Consider the following 26701-nt stretch of genomic DNA (forward strand, 5'->3'; position numbering starts at 1 on the left):
AACAAACAACAACAAACATATGAAACATATGTGTGAACTGCGGTTATGAGACGTATATGAGCACGATCCTTCGCAGTAAAGCACTATTTGAGCAATAGTGAAAATCAGACCTGAAAAAAATTTCAGGCCTGTACGGGATTCGAACCACTGACCTCTGCGATACTAGTGCAGCGCTCTACCAATTGAGCTAACAAGCCAACTGGGAGCAGGCCATCAAATTAATTCGACATAAACCCGTAGATGATAAATCAAACAACAACAAACATATGAAACATATGTGTGAACTGCGGTTATGAGACGTCCAACAAGACATGCAGTTCTACCAGAAAGTCCTGAAGTTCTGACAGATCGCAATAGGCGACAGGTAAGCGATTTCTCGTGATCTCCCATTACGGCTGGTCGATCATTAATATTAACATGTGTAAGCTTTTCTGATGTAAATAACCTATTCTGTGGTAAGTTTATCAAATTTTTGGAAGCATTTATGTGTAAAATGTCCGTGTCTAATTACGGTTTTGCTGTGCTAAAAGCAAACTAAACTGCTACAACCTATAGATCGTTTTCACGTGACGTCACAGAATTAATTTCCGCCATGTTGGTGCACATCCGAGTCACGTGTTTCAGTAAGAAATATATGCAAACAGAGTCCAAAGTTATAATTCTTCTCAGTTCACTGTCGAAAATTATGGCTTCCGAGGAAAAAAAAAATTCTTCGTCTGATCCTGACAATGTTGTTCAAATTCCCCTGTCTGATTACGCTAAAAAGCTGGATGGGAAAGTCAGAGAGCGCTACGTTAAGAAAATCTCGACGATTGGAATCGATCCTGCCTTGATAGAGGGGAAACACTTCGAACCTGACTGTCTTCCGCCGGTTGAATCGACAGACTTACTCTGTTATTTGGTTCTTGAGACCAGCTTTTACACGCAAAAGCAATTTAAAGCCTTTCGTAGTCTGGAAGCTTACAATCAAATGGTTTCGGGGTTTGTTTACAACGTGCAAGGGCATATGGTCGCAAGCAAGTTTGTCGTGTTGGCGAAAGTGCGGCACTCTCAGCGGATGAACGAGGCCTTGATTCCAATCTGGATCATTACCGAGAAAGATGGAACAATAAACTGCGCGCATTGTCTTGGATGTAAGGCTGGACTTGCTGAATCATGCTCGCATATTGCTAGCGTGCTTTTTTACCTTGAGGCCTGGACAAAGGTGAATGGAAGGCTGGCGTGCAGCTTCTAGATCTGCTTGAAGCTTTTCTGCGGCATCACATTTATTATGGCCTAAATTCTGGGTTGGAATCCAATCTGGATCGTACCTATCCCACACTTTTGCAGCTTTCCCTGAGATAAAATGTCTACCACAGACTCGTCCGTGCTCCAAAATGCTGTCCGTGAGGTCTTTTCGGCTGATGGCAGAAATCCATTTTTTTCGCCTTTCCTCGCTAAGAATTCTTATTTCGTCGCCTTGATTTGTTACAACTGAAGGAATTCTTGCCATATAAACTCCTTTATCACGAACAGTTCGGGTTCCACAGCCAAAAATCGCACACAAAACCATTTTTTAGAGCTCACGCGATACGAGTTCACTGTTTACATGTGCACCAATATGGCGGCCAATTGTAAAGTGGTCACGTGACTGAAAACGATCTATACCTTAGTGAATCGTCATCATGTTCACTGGAGTTTTGAGTATTGATTTATACAAGCTTTATCGTTTAGAATCCTACACATAATCTTAGCAAAAGCAAGGGTGTCTTGTTCTTGATAGATTTTATCAACCAGGATATTTTATGTTTTTGCTGCAGCTAAGGCGTGATGCCTTGGCAGAGTTTCATGAGTTGGAGGCGAAGAAAAAGAAGGTTGATGAGGCCAGGGAAGAATCAATGAGTAACCTTGTAGATGATCACGATGATGATGATGCAAATGAAGAGAATCCATGCAACATCGCAGCTGATGTGTGCATGAGCCCAATTGATGAAAGTTCCGCCAGCACCAATACCTCAACTGCTACTGTTTCTGTTACCACTCCTTTCACTTCTCCAGTTGCCTTGACCTCCACCAACAATACCTGTGCCACGCCAGTCAATACAACACCTGTTTCTGTCACCACTCCATCCCTCAACGTGACACCATTGCAAGGCAGCTCTTGTGTAGATTATGCATATAAATCCAAATTCAAGAATCAGAAGGAAACTGTGTCTAAGGAGAATAGTAAAGGAACATAAAAAGGAGATAAGAGAGCTCAAAAGTGTGAGTGCTAAACAAAACCTATTTATGCTTTCTTGTAGCTTTGTATAATGGTGAAAGAATAGTATCCATATTGAACTTGATTCAAGTGTTCCTTGTCTTACTCACTCTCACCCGTATTGGATAATTTATTCCTTCTTGTTTGTTTGTTATTATAGAAAGTAATTGAAACAGCATCTGCTAGGGAAATTGATGTGCAGGAGGAAAGTGCGTCCAAAGATTTCTTTATCTGGTCAAGCACTGGGAATGATACAGATATGGAAACAGAGAATGAGGACTGAAAGTCACAGGCAGGAGGTTCCACAGAAGCTGAAGGTACTGAGGATGATGAAGAGGAAGAGAATCTCTCAAAAGAAAGAATGGAAAAAGATATCAGGTGAGACTACTATTGTAGCTTTCATTGAAATTATACCACTTGCATGAGTGGATTGAGGCACTTGGGTAGTTATGGGAAAGGACAAAGGGAAAATAGCCCTTTTTCCCATCCATAACTCTTCATGTTCATCAATTCACTCTCATATCCAATCTTCTCTCACCCTCAAAACATATAAGTAGCTAGTGGGTATGAGTCTGAGTTTATTGTTTGTTCCACTTAACAATAATTCGTTATCTAACTTGAGTATATCATTGAAAGGACTCAGTCTACCTTTTATTTTGCAGAGTTGATACAGATACCCCTGAATATGATGAACCCAAGTTCATTGCATTTTACAGCATGCTGCTTCATATTTTCACACTTTTCTGCTTACTGTTAACAGTAAGCAGAAAACACTTTTCTGCTTACTGTTAACAGTAAGCTTCACACTTTTATTTTTTTAAATTATATACCCTTCCGCTAAAATGGGACGCCGTGACAGCATTGCATGACGAACAAACTACGACTTCAGTATAGTAAGATTGTGCTGCGACCGCCGACACGCTTGGGAGCAATGGCCAGCAATCAAATGTAATATTTTGGTTTAATATGTACATAGCAAGAAACTATCCACGAATGATTTAGCCGTTGTTGACTTAAATAGATGCAGCGGTAATCATATGCGCCGAAAGATGATCACAGATTCCTGGTTTTGGACCATCGATTACGTTGACAGTTGGCAACGCACATCGGATGTTGTGTGAACAGAGGCAAACTTGACTGCTTAAAATGCGACGATTGGTGAAAGAAACGCGTCAAATCGGCTTTTGAACCTGCCTTTTACAGTAAATAGGGTGACAACATATTTCGAAACTGTGTCTACTTAGGTCAAGACATGTGGTGCATGCTGAAATATATATCTAACCCATCAATTAAGATGTGATGCGGATGGCAAATATTTGCATTTTTAACGTATTTTGAAAAGCTTTCGCGTCGCTCATAATTATTTTCCCAGAGAAATTTTTACAAGAATCTGTAGACCATCCTTCGGCGATTCAACCACAAGAAGTTTAATCCATTTGAAAGTTTCGCACATGGTGAAACCAATTATTTTTTTGAAGTAATTTTAAGTGAGTGAAATACATGTGTTCGAAATTTAATTATTTTGCATCCAAAAAATAACGCAGCATTTCCCCAAACCAACCCAGTACACATTTAAACATTGCCAAAAAATAAAATATTTGAGTGTTTTAAAGACGGAAGGATAATGTGGTTTTGCATGTGAGGCTCTCAAACTTGTTTAATAAAATGGCGCGTCAAATGACGATTTTAACTGAATTTGGTAATTTGCATATTTCCTTGAAATGAAAGGATATTTTGCCTAAAAGACTATCCATAGTTTTTGTCATGTCCTAGCCTATCTACCATAAAAATATGAGCGAAATCAAATTTTTGACCCTTGCCGAGTTATTTTCCATATTTATAGACAGGGACTCTGAAGTGACATCAATTTTCTACATTTTCGCATATTGACTTCACGCTTTCAGAGCATTGGCAGACACAGATTACTCGTTGGTTTATGTAGTTCTTCATTTGTAATATAACAATCAAGATCGTTAACATGAGCCACGCGACTGGCTCCGTATCAAGAACGTTTGTCCTTTTGGACAAAACATATGAAAGTCACGCTTAACAAAAGGCTCTATCGGATATCGCGTGACACCCGCTGTAACGCGTAAAATAAAATAAAACCAAAGTAAAATAAAATGAAATTATTCGACCCAGCCGAGAGCTGCCACTACCAGCATGCATTGCGTGCGTTACTGTCACACGCTCGAGTTCATCATGGCCGATGCATGGAAGAGGCTCAATGAAAAAGTTAAAGCAAAGCGTACCAAAAAAAACCAGCCCAAGGACCATCGAAGGAAAGATGAACTGACAGTTCAACGTTTGTCAGCAGAAGTTTCTGGAAAGGCCCAAAAGTATACAAGGATTGGGCCAAGAGAGTTTGTTCCCTTCGACGAAACGGAGGAATTGACCATTGGTAATATCAAGAGCGCTTGTGAGAGGCATTTTCTACAAAAAATCGGAAAGAATCTCGTATGTGATATCTTAGCAGGAGAACAGGGCCCATCGTGCAAGACTCTTGCCCAAATACCGGACTTAAAGGTTGTATACGCCCGCTTCATTCCAGATCCAGCTGATGAAGGCGATGTCAACAGCACCCAGAATTCCACGAGAAAGAGGAAGGACGCAACAGGAGAGTCCTCGACTTATACCGAATTTAATCCTCCGCCGTCAAAATCAAGGTCAAGCCCCAGTAAACTTATGCATTCGAGACAGAAATTACCCACACAAGCAGCGGGCACAAAAAGTACGTATTACCCTCGAAGTTTATCAATTTCTGACATGATCAAACTTGGCAAAATCAGCACAAATAACGCCACTACTATTGTGAGAATTTTCAGATTCGATATGGAAGTTTTGTCGTGGTCCAAAGTTCCAACCACTGTCGAGTTCTATGAGGATAAAGAGGCAATCGGAACTGGTGGATTCCGTAAAGCATTCAAAGCAACATCCAGAATTTGTTGCGACAACGTGGGTGATAAAGCACTATCTACCAAGTGCTTTAAAGTGCATCTCGGATACCGGTCAAACTATCGAGCAACACAACCGCAAGGTTGTTCAGATGCATCTCCTAGCTAGGAATTTTGCTTCGCAACTTGAGGCAGAAATCAAGGAGGAAAGCGAGGTTTTTGGAACTGCATTTAGATATAGAAAGATCTTTCATGGAGAAACAGACGAGGGGGAGTATGTTACAGTCGAAGAATTTATCCCTGGCCAGTTTAAGAAGTACGTAAACAACACTGGCCGAACCTGTGTCGATCCTACAGATGAGATGGCCCAGAAGGCAGAGTGTTTGACACACTTCACGTATGAGAGATCAAAGAAAAAACTTATGCTAGTTGACATCCAGGGAAGTGGATATGACTTATTTGACCCAGAAATTGCTTCTACAGATTTACTGGACGAGGGTGACAAGCAATACCTGTATTGTACTGGAAATTTTTCCAAAGTAGCAATTTCAACATTTGTGAAAGAGCACACTTGTAGTTTGTTCTGTAACTTGCTTGGCCTACCAGCAATAGAAAATTAAGGGGCAACTCAAGCTGCTATAAAATTGTGAACATTGAGACATTGTTGACAAAACTTGATACACTGTTTACAAAATAGCTAGTTCACATAAAATCCCATGGTTACATATCATAATTTACGGGGCAGTCATAATTTGTTTCCAGGGGTGGGCTGCAGGATTGTGATATTAACCAACCTTGTTGTTGCTGAATTCACCCTCAAGCAGATATGTTTTCATGTACCCCAATTTAGGACACCAAAAAACCTGCTCTTGTTAATGTTTCTCCTCAACCCACCATGTGAGGATTGATGGTTAAAATTTGTATTATTTGTATTAGTAAGGTGCATAGTTTTTCTTGCTTCTGCTGCCCTTTCGATGTTACTGTTATTGCCATCAGTGTTATTGTTCGTTCCAGTTTATTTCCACAAAGGTTATGGATATCATGTTCAGATACATTATCATTCGATGAATTGGTTGTTTATGGCTGCACAAAGTTCATAGTAACAAAATGGAGGATGTGGGAGAAAACATGCTGCTTTCACTATAAAAATAGAGTCAAGGGCATAACACCATGGATAAACAGTGGAGTTATTACAAAGAAAAATTTCTCTTTAGGAAAAGAAATGCTTCCTTGCAATCAGCAGGTTTCAAATGGTCAGTGTCAATGATTCGTTCACACTCTGCTCTGAACTCAGGGGCGAGAAAGTCATCATCAACAGTAAGGATGCCTGACTGGACAGCAGCTTCTTTTAGTTGATAATCAGTTACTTGAAGACCTGCACATTGCCAATAGAAAACAATCTTAGCATTCATCATCTAGTGTGACTGGCAGTGTCAGCACCACATTAGGTTTTTATAGATATGCGACTTTCAGGCCCAAGGATTTTAGCAACAAATAATTTCCTTCTGGGCAATAAAATTATGCCTTGAAATTTCTACAAATAAATTATCATTGGTTGATTGTTGAAGCATTATAACTATGCCATAGTTCACTTTGAATAAAACAGAAATATCCCAAAACCAGTTTTGACAAAACCTTATAATTTTTTTACCGCATTCTTCAAGCCCATATTTCTGAGGAAAACTGTAAATATGGTTTGGGACCCCATCTGGTAAAACTGTGTCCTTCTGGGCTCTGATCCTGTGGGAATTCCACACCATCTCCTTGAATGTATCTAGCTCTCTCTGAACCACAGGAACCATAATAAAAGAAAGAAGCTTCCTATGTAGGAAAACAAAATAAGCAAAGGTAACAAACACGTTGGTGTATAGGTAGTTTCAATTAAAATATATAAGCCAGCAAGTTTTTTTTTTTTTTTGGGGGGGGGGTTCCCTAACTAAAATTTTTCCTGGGCCCCCTCAACCATATCTATTTGACTCGAGCATATATAAGCTTTAGGGGGAGGGGATGTGTTATTGCATTCATACAGAAATTAATTAATTTGCTATAAAAAATGTATGTATATTAACTTTAGGCAAAATAATGTTTATGTTGATTGAGCTTTCAATCACCCACGTGCCATGCCCTAGCAAAACTGCAAAATATTCTAAAACAATAACTCAATGTCACTTTTGGAGTTTAAAAACAAACCTTGAAATGAATAGCCTGTGTATGTGTGCGTGTGGGCGGAGGTGGAGGGGGGAGACTTGCCCATTCTCACCTGTCAATATCATCATGTGGGTCATAATGCCCTTGATCTTTAAGCCATCTTAACTGACTTTTGAAAAATTTTTCCATTCTTTCGTGTAATTCTTTCCACCATCTTTCGATCTAGAGGAAAACGTTTTTTTAAATGACATTTTGTGAAATGTGCATTTGCCGGAAATCAGATGATAGGGTGGATTAAAATATTACTTGTTACTGAGGAAATGATTAAATAACAAACAACAATAATACTTTTCCTGGCACTCAAATAAAGTCACCGAAAGACTCGTTGACTAATTTGGCACACTCACATAATATAATTAGACAGCACTTGAGAGATGAGCTTACTTACTTGGTTTGAAGTTGATGGACCATACAAAATTGTGTCTGCAGGATCCACAACGTCAGTGTGATGTCTACGAAGAAAGGCATGAATTGTGGCCATGGTGCCTGTTTCTGTACCTTTGTCGATTCTGATCATTGCAGGAATTACCTTGGTCTCCATTATATGCTCCAAGTACCAACGACCAATCAATTGCGGGTCACAGTTCTTATTCCAAACTCGCAACCATAGCAGCTTTCTGCTGGCTGTATCTAAGCAGCCATAAATAGCAATCGGAAAAGTGGAATTTTGGAAACCCATTAATTTATCATGACCGTCCAGGGAGTGGACCCAGTTTGGTCCTTTCGAAGAGAAGTTTCCTTTCTTTCGCCTTGCCTTCTTAGCTCCAACGCCTCCGCGAGCAGCAAGTCCATCGGGGTTAAGATCAGACATCACATCGTAAACTTGATCTCGCGTAACTAACAAGTCATATTTTTGTCTTATTTTCTTGTGCATGCTTCTATATCCCAATAGCTTTCCTGGTCCTTCCAATTCCTTTTTAACAGCCTCTTTAACATCTTCAACCGAAACAGTGTCATCCCTGTAATAAACTTCGAAATGGCGTAAACGTCTGTCGAGTGTTCGGATACTCCAGGCGTATTGAGGAAAGTCTCTCCGTAAAAAATCGATCGCTTCTTCGCGTTTGAGGCCTTGTTTGACATACTTCTGCAGTGCACCTTTAAGGGGATCGTCTTCTTTCCACGATGAAACCCTGCTATCCGCCATTTTCGAGAACAGCCCGGGAGAACAGTCCCTATATTCCCGCCATTTTGGATCTTTACGATGCACGCAATGCATGCTGGTAGTGGCAGCTCTCGGCTGGGTCGAATAATTTCATTTTATTTTACTTTGGTTTTATTTTATTTTACTTTGGTTTTATTTTATTTTATTTTTATTTCAATTGATTTTACTTTCACTCTATTTTAAAAATAAAAAAATAAATTGAAAAATAAAAAAAAAATGTAAATCAAAATAAAAAAGAAAACAATTTTCTTTCAAAAATGCGGATTTTTCTATTGGCAGTTCTCGGCCACCATAGAGGTGCAAATTATACCGTTAAACAATAATCTTGTACTGGCAAATAAATATTTTGTGTTGCTGACTCGCGCTATTTTAAGAGGTTTTGATTTCATTTTTTCGAGACAAGGCAAAGACTCTGGGCCGAGGTTTGTACAACGCATGCTCAAATGTGTGCGTTACCGCCAAATTCGAAAAGAATAATAAATTCCGCGTATTTTGATGTATAATTCATAAGGGTGCGGTAAAGTTTCGGCCTGGCAAATGGGCCTTGAAATCAACGCTTTGGTTCTATTTCTGCTGCTAACCTTTATAAACAGCGCGAGTGCGATAGAACAGGAATTCGATGGAGCGGAATCCGGAGATGTCCCTTCATTTACGTACGAAATAAACAAGTAAGTATAGATTCAAGTTTCGTGTATTTCTTCGAAGATTCATTGTGTTAAAGATCCTTTTCTATCTTGTTTGGTAGCTACCTCATCTATACAGTCTGTAAAGAATTAGAGGGGAAAATCGACGACTTAAGTACTGAGTCTGCTTGGTCGGCGAGAATAAGAAGAATTTTTGAAGAGTCTGCGCTGAAAGGTTTAATCTTAAACAATCGTATCGTAAATGTCTTCAAGAAGAAAATTTCGCTTCTTCTCTCGGCGTTGAGGAAAGCTGGTCAAAAAGGTGGTCGCCATGTTAAGAAGCTTAAAGAAAAGTGGCAGAAAGAGACGTACTCATTCAAGATATTCTATAATGAAATTGAAGCGTGTCAGCTACAAGAGGAGAACAGAGGTTTGCGCGGACAAAAGAGAAAGCTGGAAGCATCCCTTGCAGATGAACAGGCGAAAAGGCTAAAGGTAGAAGAGAAACTCGAACAAGTGCTTAACAAAGCAGAAAAGGACGAAAAAAAATACGAAAAAAAATTTAAGATTCTAGCGCGTAAAATTGCGAAACTGCAGAGAGACGGAAGGAGAGGGCCGGCCAAAAAGAAAAAATTTACCGATTATACGAAACAGCATCAGTCACGTCTTCGACAACAGATGAAGGAAAACTGTCAGGCAACATTATCCTTCCTTGGATTGTACGATTTTATTGCCACAAAAGTAGAAGTTTTCAATGGCGAAACTCAACAGTACGAGACATTTTCCTTAATTGATGAAAACGAGCTGCCACTAAAGGACAAGGACTCAACGGAGCTGACAGATGAAAATTTGGATGAAATTAATATGTGGATCTACATTAAAGATAAATTTAACATTTCTAATGAGGCTTGGCATGAGCTGGCTATGAAAACCAAACAGATGCCAAACAGCTATAAGTTGGAGAAGAAATTGAAAGAACTTAATGCAAAATGGAATCTTCAACCTACACCTGGCCAAGCCGAGGGAGTCCAGTTAAGTTTTAAAGAAAGTTTAGAGGAACAAGTAATCAGGCTTCAGGGGAAAGGAGTTTTGAACATTAACACTAAAATCAAAGTTAAAATTAGTGGGGATGGGACCAACATTGGGAAAAGGCTCAAAATTGTTAATTTAACTTACACAATATTAAATGAAAGAGATATTGCAATGAGTGAAAAAGGCAACTATATTCTTGCCATAATCAAAACTACTGCAAGCTATGATAATTTAAAGGCAACCCTTGCAGATCTTAATGATGAAATGCAGAATCTAAAGCAAATATGTGTGGGTGATTATAAATGTGACATTGAATACTTTTTGGGAGGGGACTGGAAGTTCTTAGCTTGTGTGTGTGGTTTGGGTGCAGCAAATCAGGACTATGCCTGTATTTGGTGCAAATGTCCTAGGAATGATAGGTTTGACTGCAGCAAGAAGTGGTCCCTCACAGACAGGTCCTTTGGTGCAAGATCATGTGAAGAAATAACTGCCAATGCAAAATCTAAAAAGTTCAATTGTAAATCAGTGCCTTTATTTTCTTTTATTCCCATTGATCATGTCATAATTGACACACTTCACTTATTTTTGAGGATTTCTGACAACTTGATTGAGCTTCTCATACAGCAACTTCGCAGGGAAGATGCAATAGATAAAGTGAAAACTTTCCCTAGTGGGTTTACAAGGGAGAAATATAAACATATGGCTGGATATGAAAAGTTTCTGAAGGACATTGGAATTTCCTTTGACTGGAGAGTAAATAAAGACTCTAAAAAATTAGAATATAGAGACCTTACCGGACCAGAAAAGTTGCTTGTTATGCAAAGCATAAATTTCCAATCACTCCTTCCCAACTTTAAGGAAACTAAAGAAATGGAAAAACTATGGGCCAGTTTTATGGAAATTATTGGAGACCTGAAGCTTGAGTTTACAACTGATGATGCTATTACTCAGTTAACAAATAAGATCAACTCATGGTTTGATAAGTTTCTATGTTTGTATCAAGCCAAAGATGTTACCCCTTACATGCATGCACTATATGCTCATGTGCCTGAATTCTTAAGACTCTATGAAAATATATCCTATTTTACACAACAAGGAATGGAAAAATATAATGATATATCATCCAAACATTATTTTAGATCCTCAAATCATAGGGGAATTTCTGCTTTAAAACAGATTCTTTTGAAGAAAAATAGAATACAGCTCCTAGAAGCAGCAGGCATGGAAAGAATAAAGAAAAGTTATAAGTGTGGAAATTGTGAAGGTCTTGGTCACACCATAAAGACATGCTCAGCTAACTGTAAAGAATGCCAGACTGCAGTTTGTTGTGCACATCTTATCAAAGTTGATGGAAGATGGACACAGAGATGTACTTTGTAAATTCCTTTCTAGTGACTGTAACTTTGAGGGCTAGGCTTCCTAGTTGACATGTTAAAAATTTATCTTATAACAGCCTTGATTACAGTAAATATAAATAAATGTAATATCCATGTGTAGTTAAGATATTCAAAAACTCTTTTAGAATTTAGTATGAACAAATATTTTCATTCCCTCAATCTCAATAATTAACTGACAATGATTTTAAACTGATAATAAAATATATCAAAACAATAACTGTAGTTGTGTGATTGCATTTAACTCAGTCTTTAATTTAGCAGTCATCCCTTGTTAGGTACTGGTGTCTATTTCCATCTCCACAAACAAAAGTAAAAACAAGTTGACGGTCATCTTCAATTTCTGACCTCACATACTTGCCCCCTATGAGCTTGTATTCTATTATAGGGTTCCTTTCTGTAATCCAAAATCTCACTGCCCCTTCTGTCACAAAAGCATAATCACTATTTTCGTTTAAAATCCGTTCATCCCATTTGACTCCCAAAAAGCTGTCTAGGTCGTGATTACAAATCCGATAGACTTGCTTGTTTCTTTCCCTTTTTGCACGAGCAGCAGTGGCAATACTCACTTCAAAGACCTCCTCCACAGAAATTTCAATCCTGATTTCTGGATCGTCCTTCCTTCCAGAGTATAGCTTTCGCTTCACTTCCCGATACAAGCGGTCTTGGAAGAGATGCAAACGATCGTCTATGGATTCCATGGATGGTTTACATTTATGTTCCAACCGCATAATAGGAAATTTATCACCATCATATGGCCTCCATTCGTCAAACTTATCACTAAATCCGTTACAATGTATTTTTACTCGCTTGCCTTCTTTGTCGACCTCTTTCGACTCGATTTCGTAAAGGCGATTGTCCTTTTGACGCTTTGGTATTCTGCCCTCGTCAGCTACAGCTTTTAACGGGTTTACTTCGTTGATTAATCGCTTCGGCGCTTTGATTTCTCTTTTTACTCTGGCCGCCATGTTTGTTTTTATCGTTTGCGCATAAAACTTTTGGTCATTCGCGCATGCGAAATATGTCCGCGAGAGTCTGGATGTAAGTCAAAGCAAATGTTAACCCTTCTATGAAATGACTTTGATATGCTTAAATGCTGTACCAAGCAAAGCTGAGTTGGGAAGAATGGTGACGGCGGGAAAAGTAAAAGATATCTTATTCACCAAGAGCCAGGACTCAGATGCCATCGGCACCAACCTGACTGCCGCATTTCCATCCCTAGCGGCAAAAGACTTGGCAAGGTACACATAATTCTTCACAGTACTCTATGAAAAATGGTTTGTAAATAGCAATCGCATTAAGTAAAATACCGTGGGTCGGGTTAACAGTAAGCAGCTTTCTTATGAACGACAGAAACGCCCAATGTGAATACCTTGACGCTACAGTTCGTTTAGCAGGAACACAACAGCTTTCTCGGCTTTTATTACAATTGCCACTTGCAGTATAACCAAGGCATAGGATGTTCAGCAAATTAGTGGAGAAAAGGCCCAAAAACAGTTGAAAAAACAACACAGAATAAAGATTTCCAAATCATTTATTTGACACCTTTAATCTAACAGAAGTTGAATAATAGATTGCAGCTAACTCGTTCCACAGTCGTCTTCCTGCGAGGTTCGAATGGTGAGATGGTTAGGACCCTTTGCTTACCTGGCCCATCGTGCCTAATCTTTGCTGATGTTATAGCTCTCATCAGACGTTGTATTTTAACATTGTACACCTCCGAAATTCAAAAAGAATTATTTAGACCCATTTAAATTTCTCACTGCATCATCAATCCACTGTTGTGCCACTCAAGTTGTACTGACTGCTCTGACTTAATTTACATTTTCCATTCCTTTTCTTTTCATTACACAGTCTTAAAGTTATTAAATCGTATGCTCGTGGCTATGCCATGATGAAGGTGGCCGACGGCCTTTCCAGCGGTGGCCAGATCTTGGAGCACTTTGGCGGAAAATCGCCTGGTATTTCTTTAACTGCTATTTAAATATTATTGATATTAACTATGATCTATGTGCGACATGAAATGATTATGTCATACTTTAAATACCACCACAAAAGCCTAGAACATGCATGGTTTTGTTGTAATAATAATAATATAATAAAGTCTTTATTTCATCAGAAGATGAAACTACGTATCTTATGCTAAAATGAATTTGGAAAAACTACAACAGAAATCTACACACATATTATGAAGTACAAAGTATGTCATTACAATAAATGCAGTTTAAATATCAACCTATTTACAAAGGTGTTAATAAAGTGCTGTGTATTAATTTTCGGGCGTGTGCAGCCTTTTTTCCTAAGATTGTGTACAGATGTCTTTTGAACAGGAATGATGTCTTTCAGGGGGTGGCAATCCGTTGATTTTAGTTTCTTCACAATGTTTCGGTCTTGTTTGTTTAAAAGGTTCTTGATAAAAACTGGAAATGAGATAAAACGGCATTTATGACATCAATCTTAAAAAATTTTGTACAACTGTAAGATCGGACTCAAATGCCCCGTAGACTGAAAGTGCATAGCTAAAATTAGGCAAAACAATGGATATAAAAAGATAATCAATCTCTGCCTGAGAGTAATGTTCCTTTCTCAATGTTCGTAGGACGTGTAAACACTTGTTTGCTTTGACAAGCTTAGTTCTTACATGCTCATTGAATTTTCCGTCACTCTGCAAAGTTACTCCTAGTAAAATGAGGCTATTACATTGGAGAATATTATTAATTGGAGAGTAGAGTACATGATTTTTCTTTCTAAAACCCAGCTCTTTACATTTGCAAGGGTTGCAGACCATTCTATTGTCTTTACACCATGTTAAGAGCTGTGACCGGGCACAGGATTTCGTACACTAACGCTTTACCGTTTAACGAATCAATCCGTTTACTATCCGTTTAAAACGGATCATTAAAGTGTTTAATCGCTTTCTTGATCCGTTTAATCGCTTTGCTCATCCATTTAACGTTTTCGACAAAACGTTTAAACAGTTAACCTATCCATTTAAAATAAAATACATCCGTTTAATGGTTACTTGCATCCATTTAACGAGGAGAGTGAGATCTGTATTCATGATTATGAAAATTTATTTCGATTGACATGTACGGCAAAATTTACAAAATCCGTGGCTATCGAGTTTCTCATCTGTTATTTCCATCGATTGAAAGGAAACAGAAATTGCTTTATAAAAGCTGTAATTACACATTACTTTACGAAATCGAATGCTAGATGAAACACGAGCGAAAGAAAGTTGAGTTTTGTTACATGCGTATGCAAAATTGTTTCGATTAACCGACAGTGAAATCTACAAAATCAGCGGCATTTCTTAACGTTTTTCACTTGATAGTGCGTTTTCATTTCAGTCAATACGTAGAAAAAACAATGTTGGAACATTAAAAAAAAAGTGACTTTGCTTCTCAATTCTATTTTCTTTCTGTCGAGAATGTTCAGTCCACATGGTATGATTGACAGATTGCTTCCTCTGCTTATACAAATTTTCAAACGCATTGCGAGCTCTCCAGGCTAGTAATTTAATTTTACTTAGTTTTCTATTGTTGTCAGTCGAATATTATTAGCATGAAACGTCAGTGTTCCGCATGAACAATGCGTATAATTGTTCGCAACGGTTTCTGATCGATATGTGCATGGCTTCCTGCTGTTCTTTAGCCCTCCTCATCCGTTCAAGGTTTTTGTCCATCCGTTTCATGTTTTGAGCTGTCCATAAAATAATTATAGATGCTGTTCAACCATTTAACGTTTTAAGCTATCCGTTTATTTTTTTTCTCGGCCGTTTAACGGTTTACAGAATCCGTTTTTGGACTTTGCTCTATCGTTTCATGCTTTGGACTATTTGTTTAAACGGACATGTAAAGCATTTCAACGCTCTTACTACCCGTTTACTATCCGTTTACAAACCGTTTATATTTACCCATTTAACGAAAAAGCGTTAGTGTACGAAATCCTGTGCCCGGTCACAGTTACTGTCCTATTAAGTCGACAGACGGGTCACTATTCCTAGCGATAGGCGAAAGAATAGTGGAATCATTGGCATATTTAAAAAACACAGGGCAACCATTAAAAAAAATCTCCAAATCATTAAAAAATATATTAAAAAGATACAGTCTGCTTACACTACCTTGTGTAGTTCCTCTACTGACAGATTTCCTCTGTCCTGTAAAGCACACAAGTAAGTGACAAGAGCAGTTACGGTGGCCAATTTACAATTTCAACTTAGTTGATACAACTAAATTACCTTGTTACCCCCACCGAGACAGCACCACAGTTTCTTCAGAAAATTTCAGCCTTTATACATTCCACAGAGACTGCCCTTATCTACGTTACTGATGAACTTTTAAAAGCTAGGGACGAGAAATCAGTTTCTATACTGGTACTTTTAGATATGTCTAAAGTGTTTGATAGTTTAAATCATAATATTCTCCCAAGTAAGTTACGTGGGTTAGGCCTTGCTTCACATTGTCTTTCACGGTTTCCTAGTTATCTTTCTGATAGGAATCAAATTGTGCAATATGGGTTGGCTGTTTCTCAAATGCTAACTTTAACACATGGTGTTCCTCAGGGCTCTATTTTGGGTCCTGTACTTTTTACCACCTATATCGATATATTGATTAACTCAGTCGCTCACAGTCTTGTCTCATGTTATGTAGACAATAACCAGTTGTATCTTAAATTTCGAGTTTCAAATGTACACAATGCTATACACCTGCAGTAAATGCTGACCTTCAGGAAACTTGGAAATGGGAATGGTGCGCGAGAAATTCCTTGCTTTGAAATCTGGACAAAACCAAATTCTACCTCGTTACCATGCTGAGAGATCCCCTGAGATAGCAAGCGCATGCGTCGAACAGTACATTTTACCTGACTGTTTGTTCATAAATACTCTTCACGAAACAACATGAATTCAGAGAAGCCGGATGAGGGGAACGATCGGAACATCTCCGAAGCTTCTACAACAGCTCCGAACAACCGGTTAGCTGACTGGACCACCGAGCTCTGCAAAGAGAAAGAAACCGCAGTTTCAGCACAAGCACGTGTGGCGGGAAATTGCGCTCGTTTGACTCAAAAGCCAGAGCCTAAGGGGACCAAAGATCCCTCTTCTTCCCAGAGAAGGGAAGCAGGTCAATCTGTAAAACCATCCAAGAAGGGAGATGGTGGAAAAACAACCACAGGCACTCCCACGAGAGATGTGCGTTAAAAACTGCCAAGGAAGGAAAGCGCGCCAAAAGATGGCAGCGAGCGGCAAAGCACATCAGCACGATTACCCTTCCTGAAAAGGATGTAGCGTCAACCCAAATGGTTGCTAACATTGCAGAAATTTTATAAGATTCCTTCGCCAGCTTATCGCAGAGTATGAACAAAGGATTTGACAACTTGGGACAAATGTTTCAAGGCAGTCACTCTGCTTACGTGTCACAAGGAAGTTGTTTTTCAGACGACCTCAGCTCTGCAGACTCAGATGTGTCGGAAGTTGAGGAACCAGTGGCAAAGAGACCGAATAGCGATGAAGCAGGTCAAAGCACTGAGAATGAGCACATCCTAGGTCAACTTGAAAAGACTTTGACTCAGCAGAACATAAAGGAGCGAAAATCAACAGTAATTTAGCTGCCATTGTCTTGAAATTACTGAAGGACAAAACTGAGGAAGACAAGCTCATGGAAATAAAGAAACGCTATCCGGCGCCCAAAAATTGTGAGATTAGCCAAAACACGAGTTAACCTGCCAATATGGAATAACCTATCAGAGAAGGCACATTCAGCTGACAAAGTTTCAGAAAGTGCAAACATCCCTTGTAAAGGGAACTATAGCAGTAGTATCAGTTGTAAAAAACTTAATCACTGCTCAGGGGATGCCCTCAAAAAACGAAGTTGTAAAAAACCTCATGCATGGAGTGCTTTAGTTCGCCAATGGTAACATGGAACTAAACGTTTGTCGAAGGGAAGCGCTTCGACCGGAACTCCATGCCCGCTACAGATACCTTTGTGCAACTTCAAATCCAATTTCCTCATAATTACTCAGGGACGATTTGCCGAAAGCAGTTTATATCCGACACCAACAGATTTACCTCGAAACTCCACCAAGAAAAGAAAGAGAGTTATTAGAAAGGGTAGGCAATCTGAACGCCCTGACAGATTTCAGAGTAGAAGGAACTACACTGGGGCAAAAAACTACCTTCGCCCCTCCCAATACAAGGGGAAGGGGAAGAGGGAAGTTCACAAGTCTCAGCCTTGAATGCCTAAAGCACGCAACACCCAAATTCAGAGGTGAGCGCTACACATATTGTCTGTATCAAAGTGGCTGGCAGGCTCAAATATTTTCTGTCTGAATGGAAATCAATAACAACAGACCCTAAGATCCTTGACATGGTGCAGCACTGTCACCTGGAGTTTATTGAGCTACTGCATCAGCATTATAATTTACCTCCTATTAGATTCAATACAAGAAAGGCTAAAAAAATTGACAATGAGATAAAGACCCTTAGAAAGAGGTTATTGAGGAAGCTCAGCCCTCCCAACATCAAGTTACCTCGAGTATCTTTCTAAGAAAAAAGAAGAATGGCTCTTAAAGGATGATCCTTAATCTTAAAAGATAAAATGAGTTTATTGAATATAACCATTTCAAAATGGAGAGCTTAGCTCTCGCTGTGCAATTAGTGAGTAAAAATTGTTACGTGGCCTCCATCAATTTGACTGGATAAGGACGAACAAACCGTAGGCCCCGTCTCCCACAGGGTTAGGGGTAGGAGACGTAAATTTCCCACCCACGAGATTACTATGCGGTGGATGTCCTCCCCTGGGGTGGAAGGGTGGGTATACTCACCCGGTTCACTCAGAGGAAATGGGCTCACCCCAAAGAAAGAAATTTCCCTTGCTGAGCTCAGCCCACTTCAAAATACATTCTTTGCATTCTCGTTGTGAAAAATTCCCAGATTTCATTTCGGTCGTTCTATCAACAAGAGCTATTCCTCCTATGTTTTATCCAGCGTGTGTTTTATTGATGGTGGCTTTTTTAATAGTAGCCTTTTAGTCGGTGTTTTATGTGGTATACCAGTTCGTATGGACCGTATAATTTACATAATTTCAAATGAGCAGAAAGTGGCTTATGTCGTTTTCTTTCGACGCTACTTTTGTGGACAAAAGTGGAAAGAAATCATGGAAAACTTTTTCGCTGACGGCGGAATCCACGCTTTGTACCCCACGAACCGGTTGAGTTGAAAATGAACAACCTGAGATCGTCAAACCTTTCCCTTTCGAGGAGTTTAGTGAGAGCTGTTCTGGTCTATCTTTGTATGAGAAAAGACATCTCGCCAACATCCAGAAATGGGACAGCATAACAAGACAGTTGTTTGATTCTTATGTGGAGAAATGCTGTTTTCCGACTGACACAACATGTGTTTACTGCCTCCAAGAACCAGGAAGACTGCGATGTCAATATTGTGGCCCCAAGCAGTACTTCTGCCTTGAATGTGCTAATATTTTACACAGCGTGAGGAACCATTTTCATGTGTCGGAAAAATGGAACGCGAGTTTCGAAATGTAATAAGTGCATTGAGTTTGTTGGTTCTCTACTCTGCTCCGAGAGGTTTTCTCCGGGTACTCCAGTTTTCCCCTCTCCTCAAAAACAATCATCATTAGAATTTATTTAATTTAGAGTCTATTTCCATTTACACACGACCCCACAAGCTGTTCAGCTTTAAACATTATCATGTCTAAATAAAGGTGTTATTATAGTAAAACGAACTGGATGATCTTTTTCTGGGTTATTTCCTAAAGGAGTGAGTCATAGCCCATGACGAGGGGTCCTTTAGGATTTTCTCTTCACTCTAGGGCCCCGTCCACACGAGGACGATTGTAAACGCAAACGCTAGTAAATGCAAACTTTTTTATGCGTTTAGGCCTTCCGTCCACAGGAAGACGATGAAAACGCTCACCATAAACGCATAATTTCGAAAACGCTCTCCACAGTGGATAAATTTGAAAACGCCATTTATGCGTCTTCGTGTGGACGGCCGTAAACGTATATTTTCGTAAACGCTGTGAAACGCTGACGTCAGATATCAGCGCCAGTCTCTTTTATCGAGTGCGTTTCCAACATGGCGTACACACGAGTGTTGAGTTGTGTCATGCTTGCGCTTATTTCAAGCATAATTGCGAGCATTCATTTGAATCATGCAATAATCGATATACAGGAAAACTACAAAAGAAGAAGACTAAACCTCTCAAGATTGTTATCCACAACTACAAGCACTTTTACTCGAGTAAAACGACTTAGATGCAGACATGAGAGCAAAGAGAGAAGATTCTGGACCAGACCAGGTTGTACAAGCGCCTGGTGGAACAACTTTGCCGATCAAGTGGTGATACCAGAAGAGTGGAAAGAGAACTTTCGAATGAGCAGAGACTCGCTATATAATCTAGCTGAAGAACTGAGACCATACATTCAAGGAAAAGCAACCAACATGAGGTCGCCAGTTGGTGTTGTTAAGCAAGTTGCTTGCACTCTTTATTACCTCAGTGATGAGGGACGCTTGAGAAAGACAGCCAACGCATTTGGATTATCTCTTCAGGTAGTTTCTAAGATAGTACAAAAGGTGTGCAAAGCCATAACTGTTCACCTTGGTCCTAGGTATATAGGACTACCCTCAAATGACGTGGAAGTTAAAAATTTGGTTGAAAACTTTTATCTAGCACACAACTTCCCTCAATTTTTGGGGGCTATTGAGGTTTCTATTCCGTTATGGTTAAATACAATACAGAAACGGAAGTTTATAAAACCAGCACCAGTTACTGGATTTGCAAAATTTAACTACCTCGAAAAATGGTGACTCGTCAAAATCGCAAATATTAAGTCCCGCGAAATATTTTTGTTTCAAATACGTGAAAGTAAAGTGGCGCAAAAATAACTGATAATAATAAGGCACGCAAAAAAACTTAGAAATCAACTGTATAAAAAACAGCTGACAAGCAAAAAATGGCATTTAAGGAAAGCGCCTTCTTCTAATCATTCGTTAGTTTCTAATTTTTTGCAATGGTTGAAATAGAAAAATTACAAAAACAATGAAACATCATTGTCTGAACTGCCTTGACATGCACTTCCCGACAAGGGCAGGAGACTCATGATGCTTGGACCTGGCTGGCCTAAATTCATTGGCCACAATGACGTAAATAAACGATAGCCGAGCGTAGGGGGTCATGACTGTTAAAAAGCTACCGAAAAAGCGGTATAAATTACGAAAAACAAATAACTAATGTGGAACCCTACCTTAATCACACCATGCCTAAAACTATTTCCTTGTCACTTTTTAGCTCCAAAACTATCTCCCTCCCTGCCTATTAAATGTATGAAAGCGATCCTTGTACTTGTTTCATGCGATATTTGTACTTTACAAGGCACAGCTGGATGATAATTCTCGTTACTCTCTGTAGTACAATTCTTGTGATGTTAGTGCAGGGAAGTTGGTGCAGGATGGACTCCGGATTTTTCCTAACAGATTTTTCCTTCATTCTCCGCATCACATGTGTGCTTGATATGATATCCTGTGAGAAGAGAATTTCCTGGTTGGCTCATGACTGCGCAAGGGTTAATTATCTCTCAATATTAATGGTTCCCAAGGCTGCCTGCTGCTTGAGTTGCCATTGGTTTTTTTGTAATTGGAAGCTGTGGCATCCCGACGCTAGTATATGAGCTTGCTTCGCGTCCCTGTCACATACACTTGCTGTAGATTTCGTGTGGCTTTCAGTGTTGTCCACTTTGCACTAAACCTTGGGCTCAAGCTTCAGCGATAGGTAAGTACCTTTTCCCCATTTTGTGTAGGCAATCTCAGTTTCATAGTTAGGGGGCAAAAGGATGATGTGAACATTATTCTAAGGCGGTGAACTGATTTATATTAATCTAATTGGAAATGTGCTTAATTAACACTCGAGTGGACGCCTTCCATTTAGCTTGAAGAGCCTCGAGGAGAAACTCTTGGATTTCAAAGGGGATTGCACGTTTGGCGCAGTTAATTTATTTATAAAGAGTCTATGTGCGTTACTTTTCTAATGTACATTTTGCCGTTGCATTTCTGCTGTCATGGGGCTTTCTGTATGTGTGTAATTGGAGCCTTGAGCGTCCCTAACGCCAGTGCAGTTGCGGAATAAGCCGTTTAGCTTGAAGAGCTGTGAGGCTGTTTCCCAATCGGCTCCTTTTCCTTGAGTGAGGAAATTACATTTCAATGGAGATCACATGTTTACACATTTTGCCATGCTGTTTCTTTTTTTTATCATCATTCAAATAACAACTTTGAACTTCATTCAGACAACACCTTTTAGGTTATTGTAAGATATCACATACCAATATAAAGATGACCAAAAGTTTTTCAAAACATCCGAGGCCTGAGCAACTTCGTAAGTAATTGTTTTTTGGACAGGAGGTACTTCACAAACTAATCGCAAATTTGGTAATGTGAAAACTAACTATTCCAATATGTTTGATTGTTCAGAAACACGCTGTTTTATCTGTTTGGGTGAGGAAAGTCCTTTACAACGGACCAACTGCTGTAAGCAGCTTATTCACTTTGAAAGCTGCTTCAAGGAATGGTTTAGAAGACAACTGAGAAAAAGAGAAGTCGTTTGTCCACACTGCAAGCAACCAATCCCAACAGACACCTTACGAAGTCTAAATTTACACTTCAGACCAAGTGCCGCGTCAGGAAGATGGCAATCAGCAGAAAAATGGGTTCCAGATACTGTGCAAGAATGGGATGAAACTACAGGCTATTGGAAAGACCCAACATTTATGACCGGGCACAGGATTTTGTACACTAACGCTTTACCGTTTAACGAATCAATCCGTTTACCATCCGTTTAAAACGGATCATTAAAGCGTTTAAATGCTTTCTTCATCCGTTTAATCGCTTTGCTCATCCGTTTAACGTTTTCGACAAAACGTTTAAACAGTTAACCTATCCGTTTAAAATAAATTACATCCGTTTAGTGGTTACTTGCATCCATTTAACGAGGAGAGCGAGATATGTTTTCATGATTATGCAAATTAATTTCGATTGACGTGTACGGCAAAATTTACAAAATCCGTGGCTATCGAGTTTCTCATCTGTTATTTCCATCGATTGAAAGGAAACAGAAATTGCTTTATAAAAGCTGTAATTACACATTACTTTACGAAATCGAATGCTAGATGAAACACGAGCGAAAGAAAGTTGAGTTTTGTTACATGTGTATGCAAAATTGTTTCGATTAACCAACGGTGAAATCTACAAAATCAGCGGCATTTCTTAAAGTGCACCTACACCCAAAAACTTTTTTCGCTTAACGAAGTAAGCTTATTTTTTGGAGTATTTCTGCGCAAAAAGTTTTTTAATTTGCTCAAATCTTCAATTTTCTATACCCAGTCAAAATACAGAAAATCGGCCGCCATCTTGCCCCACGACCGAGTTTAAAGAGGAATGGCTCTAGTGGGTAATGTGACGTCAAATCGAGAACACGAAAGTCTCCATTTCACACATTTTCAATTGTTTGGGAAGGTTGTAGTCGAAAATTGTCCGAAAATATGCCGACTAAGAGTGTTGTAGAAGGATGTAGCAACGTGCGAAATTTGCAAGAGGGTATCGCGCTTCATACATTCTTCATACAACACACCTAGACGGCATATTTCGGACAATATCGACGACCATCTTCCCAAACAAGTGAAAATGTGTGAGATGCAGACTTTCATGTTCTTGATTTGACGTCACATTACCCGCTAGAGCCATTCTTCTTTAAACTCGGTCGTGGGGCAAGATGGCGGCCGATTTTCCGTATTTTGACTGGGCATAGAAAATTAAAGATTTGAGCAAATTAAAAAATTTTTGCACAGAAATACTCCAAAAAATAAGCTTATTTCGTTAAGCGAAAAAAAAATTTGGGGTTTAGGTGCACTTTAACGTTTTTCACTTGATAGTGCATTTTCTTTTCAGTCAATATGTAGAAGAAACAATGTAGGAACGTGAAAAAAAAAACCACTTTGCTTCTCAATTCTATTTTCTTTCTGTCGAGAATGTTCAGTCCACAAGGTATGATTGACAGATTGCTTCCCCTGCTTATACAAATTTCCAAATGCATTGGGAGCTCTCCAGGGCGAGACTCGCTCTCGGCTCGCTTCACTCGCCAGTGGATAGCTTAATTGCAGGCTAGTAATTTAATTTTACTTAGTTTTCTATTGTTGTCAGTTGAATATTATTAGCATGAGACGTCAGTGTTCCGCATGAACAATTCGTATAATTGTTCACTACGGTTTCTGATCGATATGTGCATGGCTTCCTGCTGTTCTTTAGCCCTCCTCATCTGTTCAAGGTTTTTGTCCATCCGTTTAATGTTTTGAGCTATCCATAAAATAATTATAGATGCTGTTCAACCGTTTAACGTTTTAAGCCATCCATCTATTTTTTTTTCTCGGCCATTTAACGGCTTACAGAATCCGTTTTTGGACTTTGCTCTATCGTTTAACGCTTTGGACTATTCGTTTAAACGGACACGTAAACCGTTTAAACGCTCTTACTACCCGTTAACTATTCGTTTACAAACCGTTTATTTTTACCCATTTAACGGAAAAGTGTTAGTGTACGAAATCCTGTGCCCGGTCACATTTTGTAGCATTATGGCGCACCGCCTTCCTGGGGGCGTGAACTTTTTTAGAGATCCCGAAGATGGTTTTTTTATCAATACCTTTGACATTTTAGAAGGCTGGCAAATTGACATGTTACTTGCATTTACAAAAAAAATGGCATTTCAGAGGCTACATTTTGCGTTAAATAATTTGGCAGCAAATTAAATTTAGTTGTATTTGTTACTTCGAAAAACTCTTGTACAGTATTTCTTTTATTTTCTTTGGCGCTCTCCACTAGGGAGAGCACAGTTCCCAATTATAAAGAAGGTGTTATTTTCTTTTTATTTTTTTAATCAAAAAAGCATTATGTAGTGGATAATATAATTATTGATTGATTATTTGAGTGGGCATGGGTACTTTTATGTGTGCGATAACACGAATGTGACCGTAGACAAGATGCAAGTAAATGACAAACACTTTGAACAGCCGTTCTCAATATCAAATGCGATCAACAAGTACTTCTGCAGTGTTCCTGCCGAACTTGCATCTCAACTTGCTTGCCAAATTAAATCACCGTTCCCCTTCTTACAAGCACAGGGAAAAAAGAAGAGACTCGTTCGACTTTATCAGAGTAAATTAAGCTTAATGTGTATTAGGACAATGAACAATTATATGACTCGAATAAAGACCCTAAATTACTGGACAAGTGGCTAATGCATTAAGGTAATATTGCAAGCCAATGGTATAAAATCAACGGTAGGCTTCTCAATCCCACCAAACACCAACCTATGATAATAGGAAACTCGGATCATGTATTCTCTTTTCCACTACGAAAATCAATTGAATTGTTTGGATTTCTGTGGATAAATGACTTAGCTTTGATGAGCACGTCTTTGACGCAGTTAACCATTCCATTCTGGCTTTTCAAACTTGACCAATATGGGTGGTATTTTAGTATCCTAACCCTAACCCTAATTAGGTCCATCTGAGGCTCAGTTGCTCTCCCTTAACCCTTTTCAGCTTTGAAAATTCGTGGAGTGTCCCCACAGAAAAAGCAAGTTGTGGCCCTTATGAAAAGCAACGCTGTGTTGGGCCGGTCCGTCCACTCTGACACTAAGGGCAAAAAGGTCTTATGGTCACTGTTTCAGCTTCTAGCTTGAGTCCAGGGCATTCCTCAGGGATTCAGCGCGAGCTGGGGTAGCCAACCCCCGGGGAGTGCCCGACGGATGTGCTTAGACTCATGGCAACGAGTGATTCACACTACATCAGCACGTTGCGTTTTCATCTTTTGTAATGTGTATGTTGTCTTGTTGAACGTTGCTTGGACACAAGGTTGGTTCCTGAATTCTGCACTTGTGCAGCAGGTGAATACTCCTATGACAAGTCTTCGCTATTTTGTGTTTGTGGGATAGGTAACACAGTCTATTACTACCTTTCCTACTAAACTTTGTTTTTTGGCGTAATGTATATGTGTTCTTGTTGAATGTTGCTTGGAAAGGAGTTTGCTTCCTGAATTCTGTACTTGTGCAGCAGGTGAATCCTCCTATGACAAGTCTTGGATATTTTGTGTTTGTGGGATAGGTAACACAGACTATTACTACCTTTCCTACTAAACTTTGTCTTTTGGCGTAATGTTTATGTTGTCCTGTGGCCCGGAGTCACGGTGGTTACTGTTTAGTACACTTCTTGGTGTACCAGTTGAATCACCCATGGAGGGCTGTGTGTAATGTATATGTTGTCCTGTGGCTTGGAGTCGCAGTGGTTACTGTTTAGTAACGACGGCAGATAATTCATCTAACACTGTTCCGGCCCATTGAGGATTCTGTTCAATCTCTTCACTTAAATGTGTCAGGTACAGTTGTTTTTGGTATGACGCGGTGTTTGAAATGAAGGTTGAAATGTAAGTTGAAGGTTATAATCGTAAAAAATATCACTTTTTTGGATTGACAACTTGTCATAAAAAGCCTATATAAATTGTTCGTTTCCTACTCATTTGATTCATTTTAGCGATGTCTTCCGAGAAAGAGTTCTCATGCGATTAGAGTCAATGCGAACGAGAAAGTGAAAGAAGCGAGGAACATAGCTGAGATCACAGAATTTAGAAAAGCATATTTGTCAAAGTGGATAAAAGAAATTACTGAAAAGTTGGCTTTACTTAAAATTGAATGATGCCTAAACACGTCAGCTGAAGTAAAGGATTCGCTTATAAACAGGCAGAAATATGGTTCCAATGTACATCTTGCTGGTATTATACACCTTATTATTGCAGCCATTGTCTGAGACAGGGTGTCCAGCGGCATGGTTGCCCAAAAAAATAGGAAAATAGGAATTTCAGGATTGAGAAAATAGGAAAAATAGGAAACTTTGCACTAAAAAATAGGAGAAAAATAGGAAAATCAATAGTACTTTCGTCAACAAAGGTAGCCTCCCCACACGCCAGCTGCTATCCCCGATTCACCACTTTAGTCGATCAACAGCAGTGAACATAAATAGGACAAAACGAGTTTTTTGGTTTGAATTTTTAATCTTCCTGATATCCCTCACTGAGATAAATCTATCAAAAA

General features: G+C 39.2%; 2 protein-coding genes across 2 annotated transcripts; one reads left to right on the forward strand and one right to left on the reverse strand.

Annotated features, from left to right (window-relative positions):
* Positions 1-5767: 5767 nt before the first annotated feature.
* Positions 5768-8799, reverse strand: LOC148720268 (uncharacterized). The gene is made up of 4 exons (XM_088738567.1): positions 7730-8799; positions 7394-7503; positions 6785-6954; positions 5768-6508 (listed from the first exon to the last, which is right to left on the reverse strand). The coding sequence occupies exons 1-4, from the start codon at positions 8555-8557 to the stop codon at positions 6324-6326; spliced, it is 1293 nt and encodes a 430-aa protein (XP_088594693.1). The 5' UTR covers positions 8558-8799; the 3' UTR covers positions 5768-6323.
* A 19-nt stretch (positions 8800-8818) lies between these two features.
* On the forward strand, positions 8819-11538 carry LOC148720269 (uncharacterized). The gene is made up of 2 exons (XM_088738566.1): positions 8819-9171; positions 9249-11538. Exons 1-2 carry the CDS (start codon positions 9041-9043, stop codon positions 11536-11538), a joined length of 2421 nt encoding a protein of 806 aa, XP_088594692.1. The 5' UTR covers positions 8819-9040.
* The last annotated feature ends 15163 nt before the right edge of the window (positions 11539-26701 follow it).

The sequence above is a fragment of the Stylophora pistillata genome, chromosome 11, assembly GCF_964205215.1.
Source record: "Stylophora pistillata chromosome 11, jaStyPist1.2, whole genome shotgun sequence".
NCBI classification, from domain to species: domain Eukaryota; kingdom Metazoa; phylum Cnidaria; class Anthozoa; order Scleractinia; family Pocilloporidae; genus Stylophora; species Stylophora pistillata.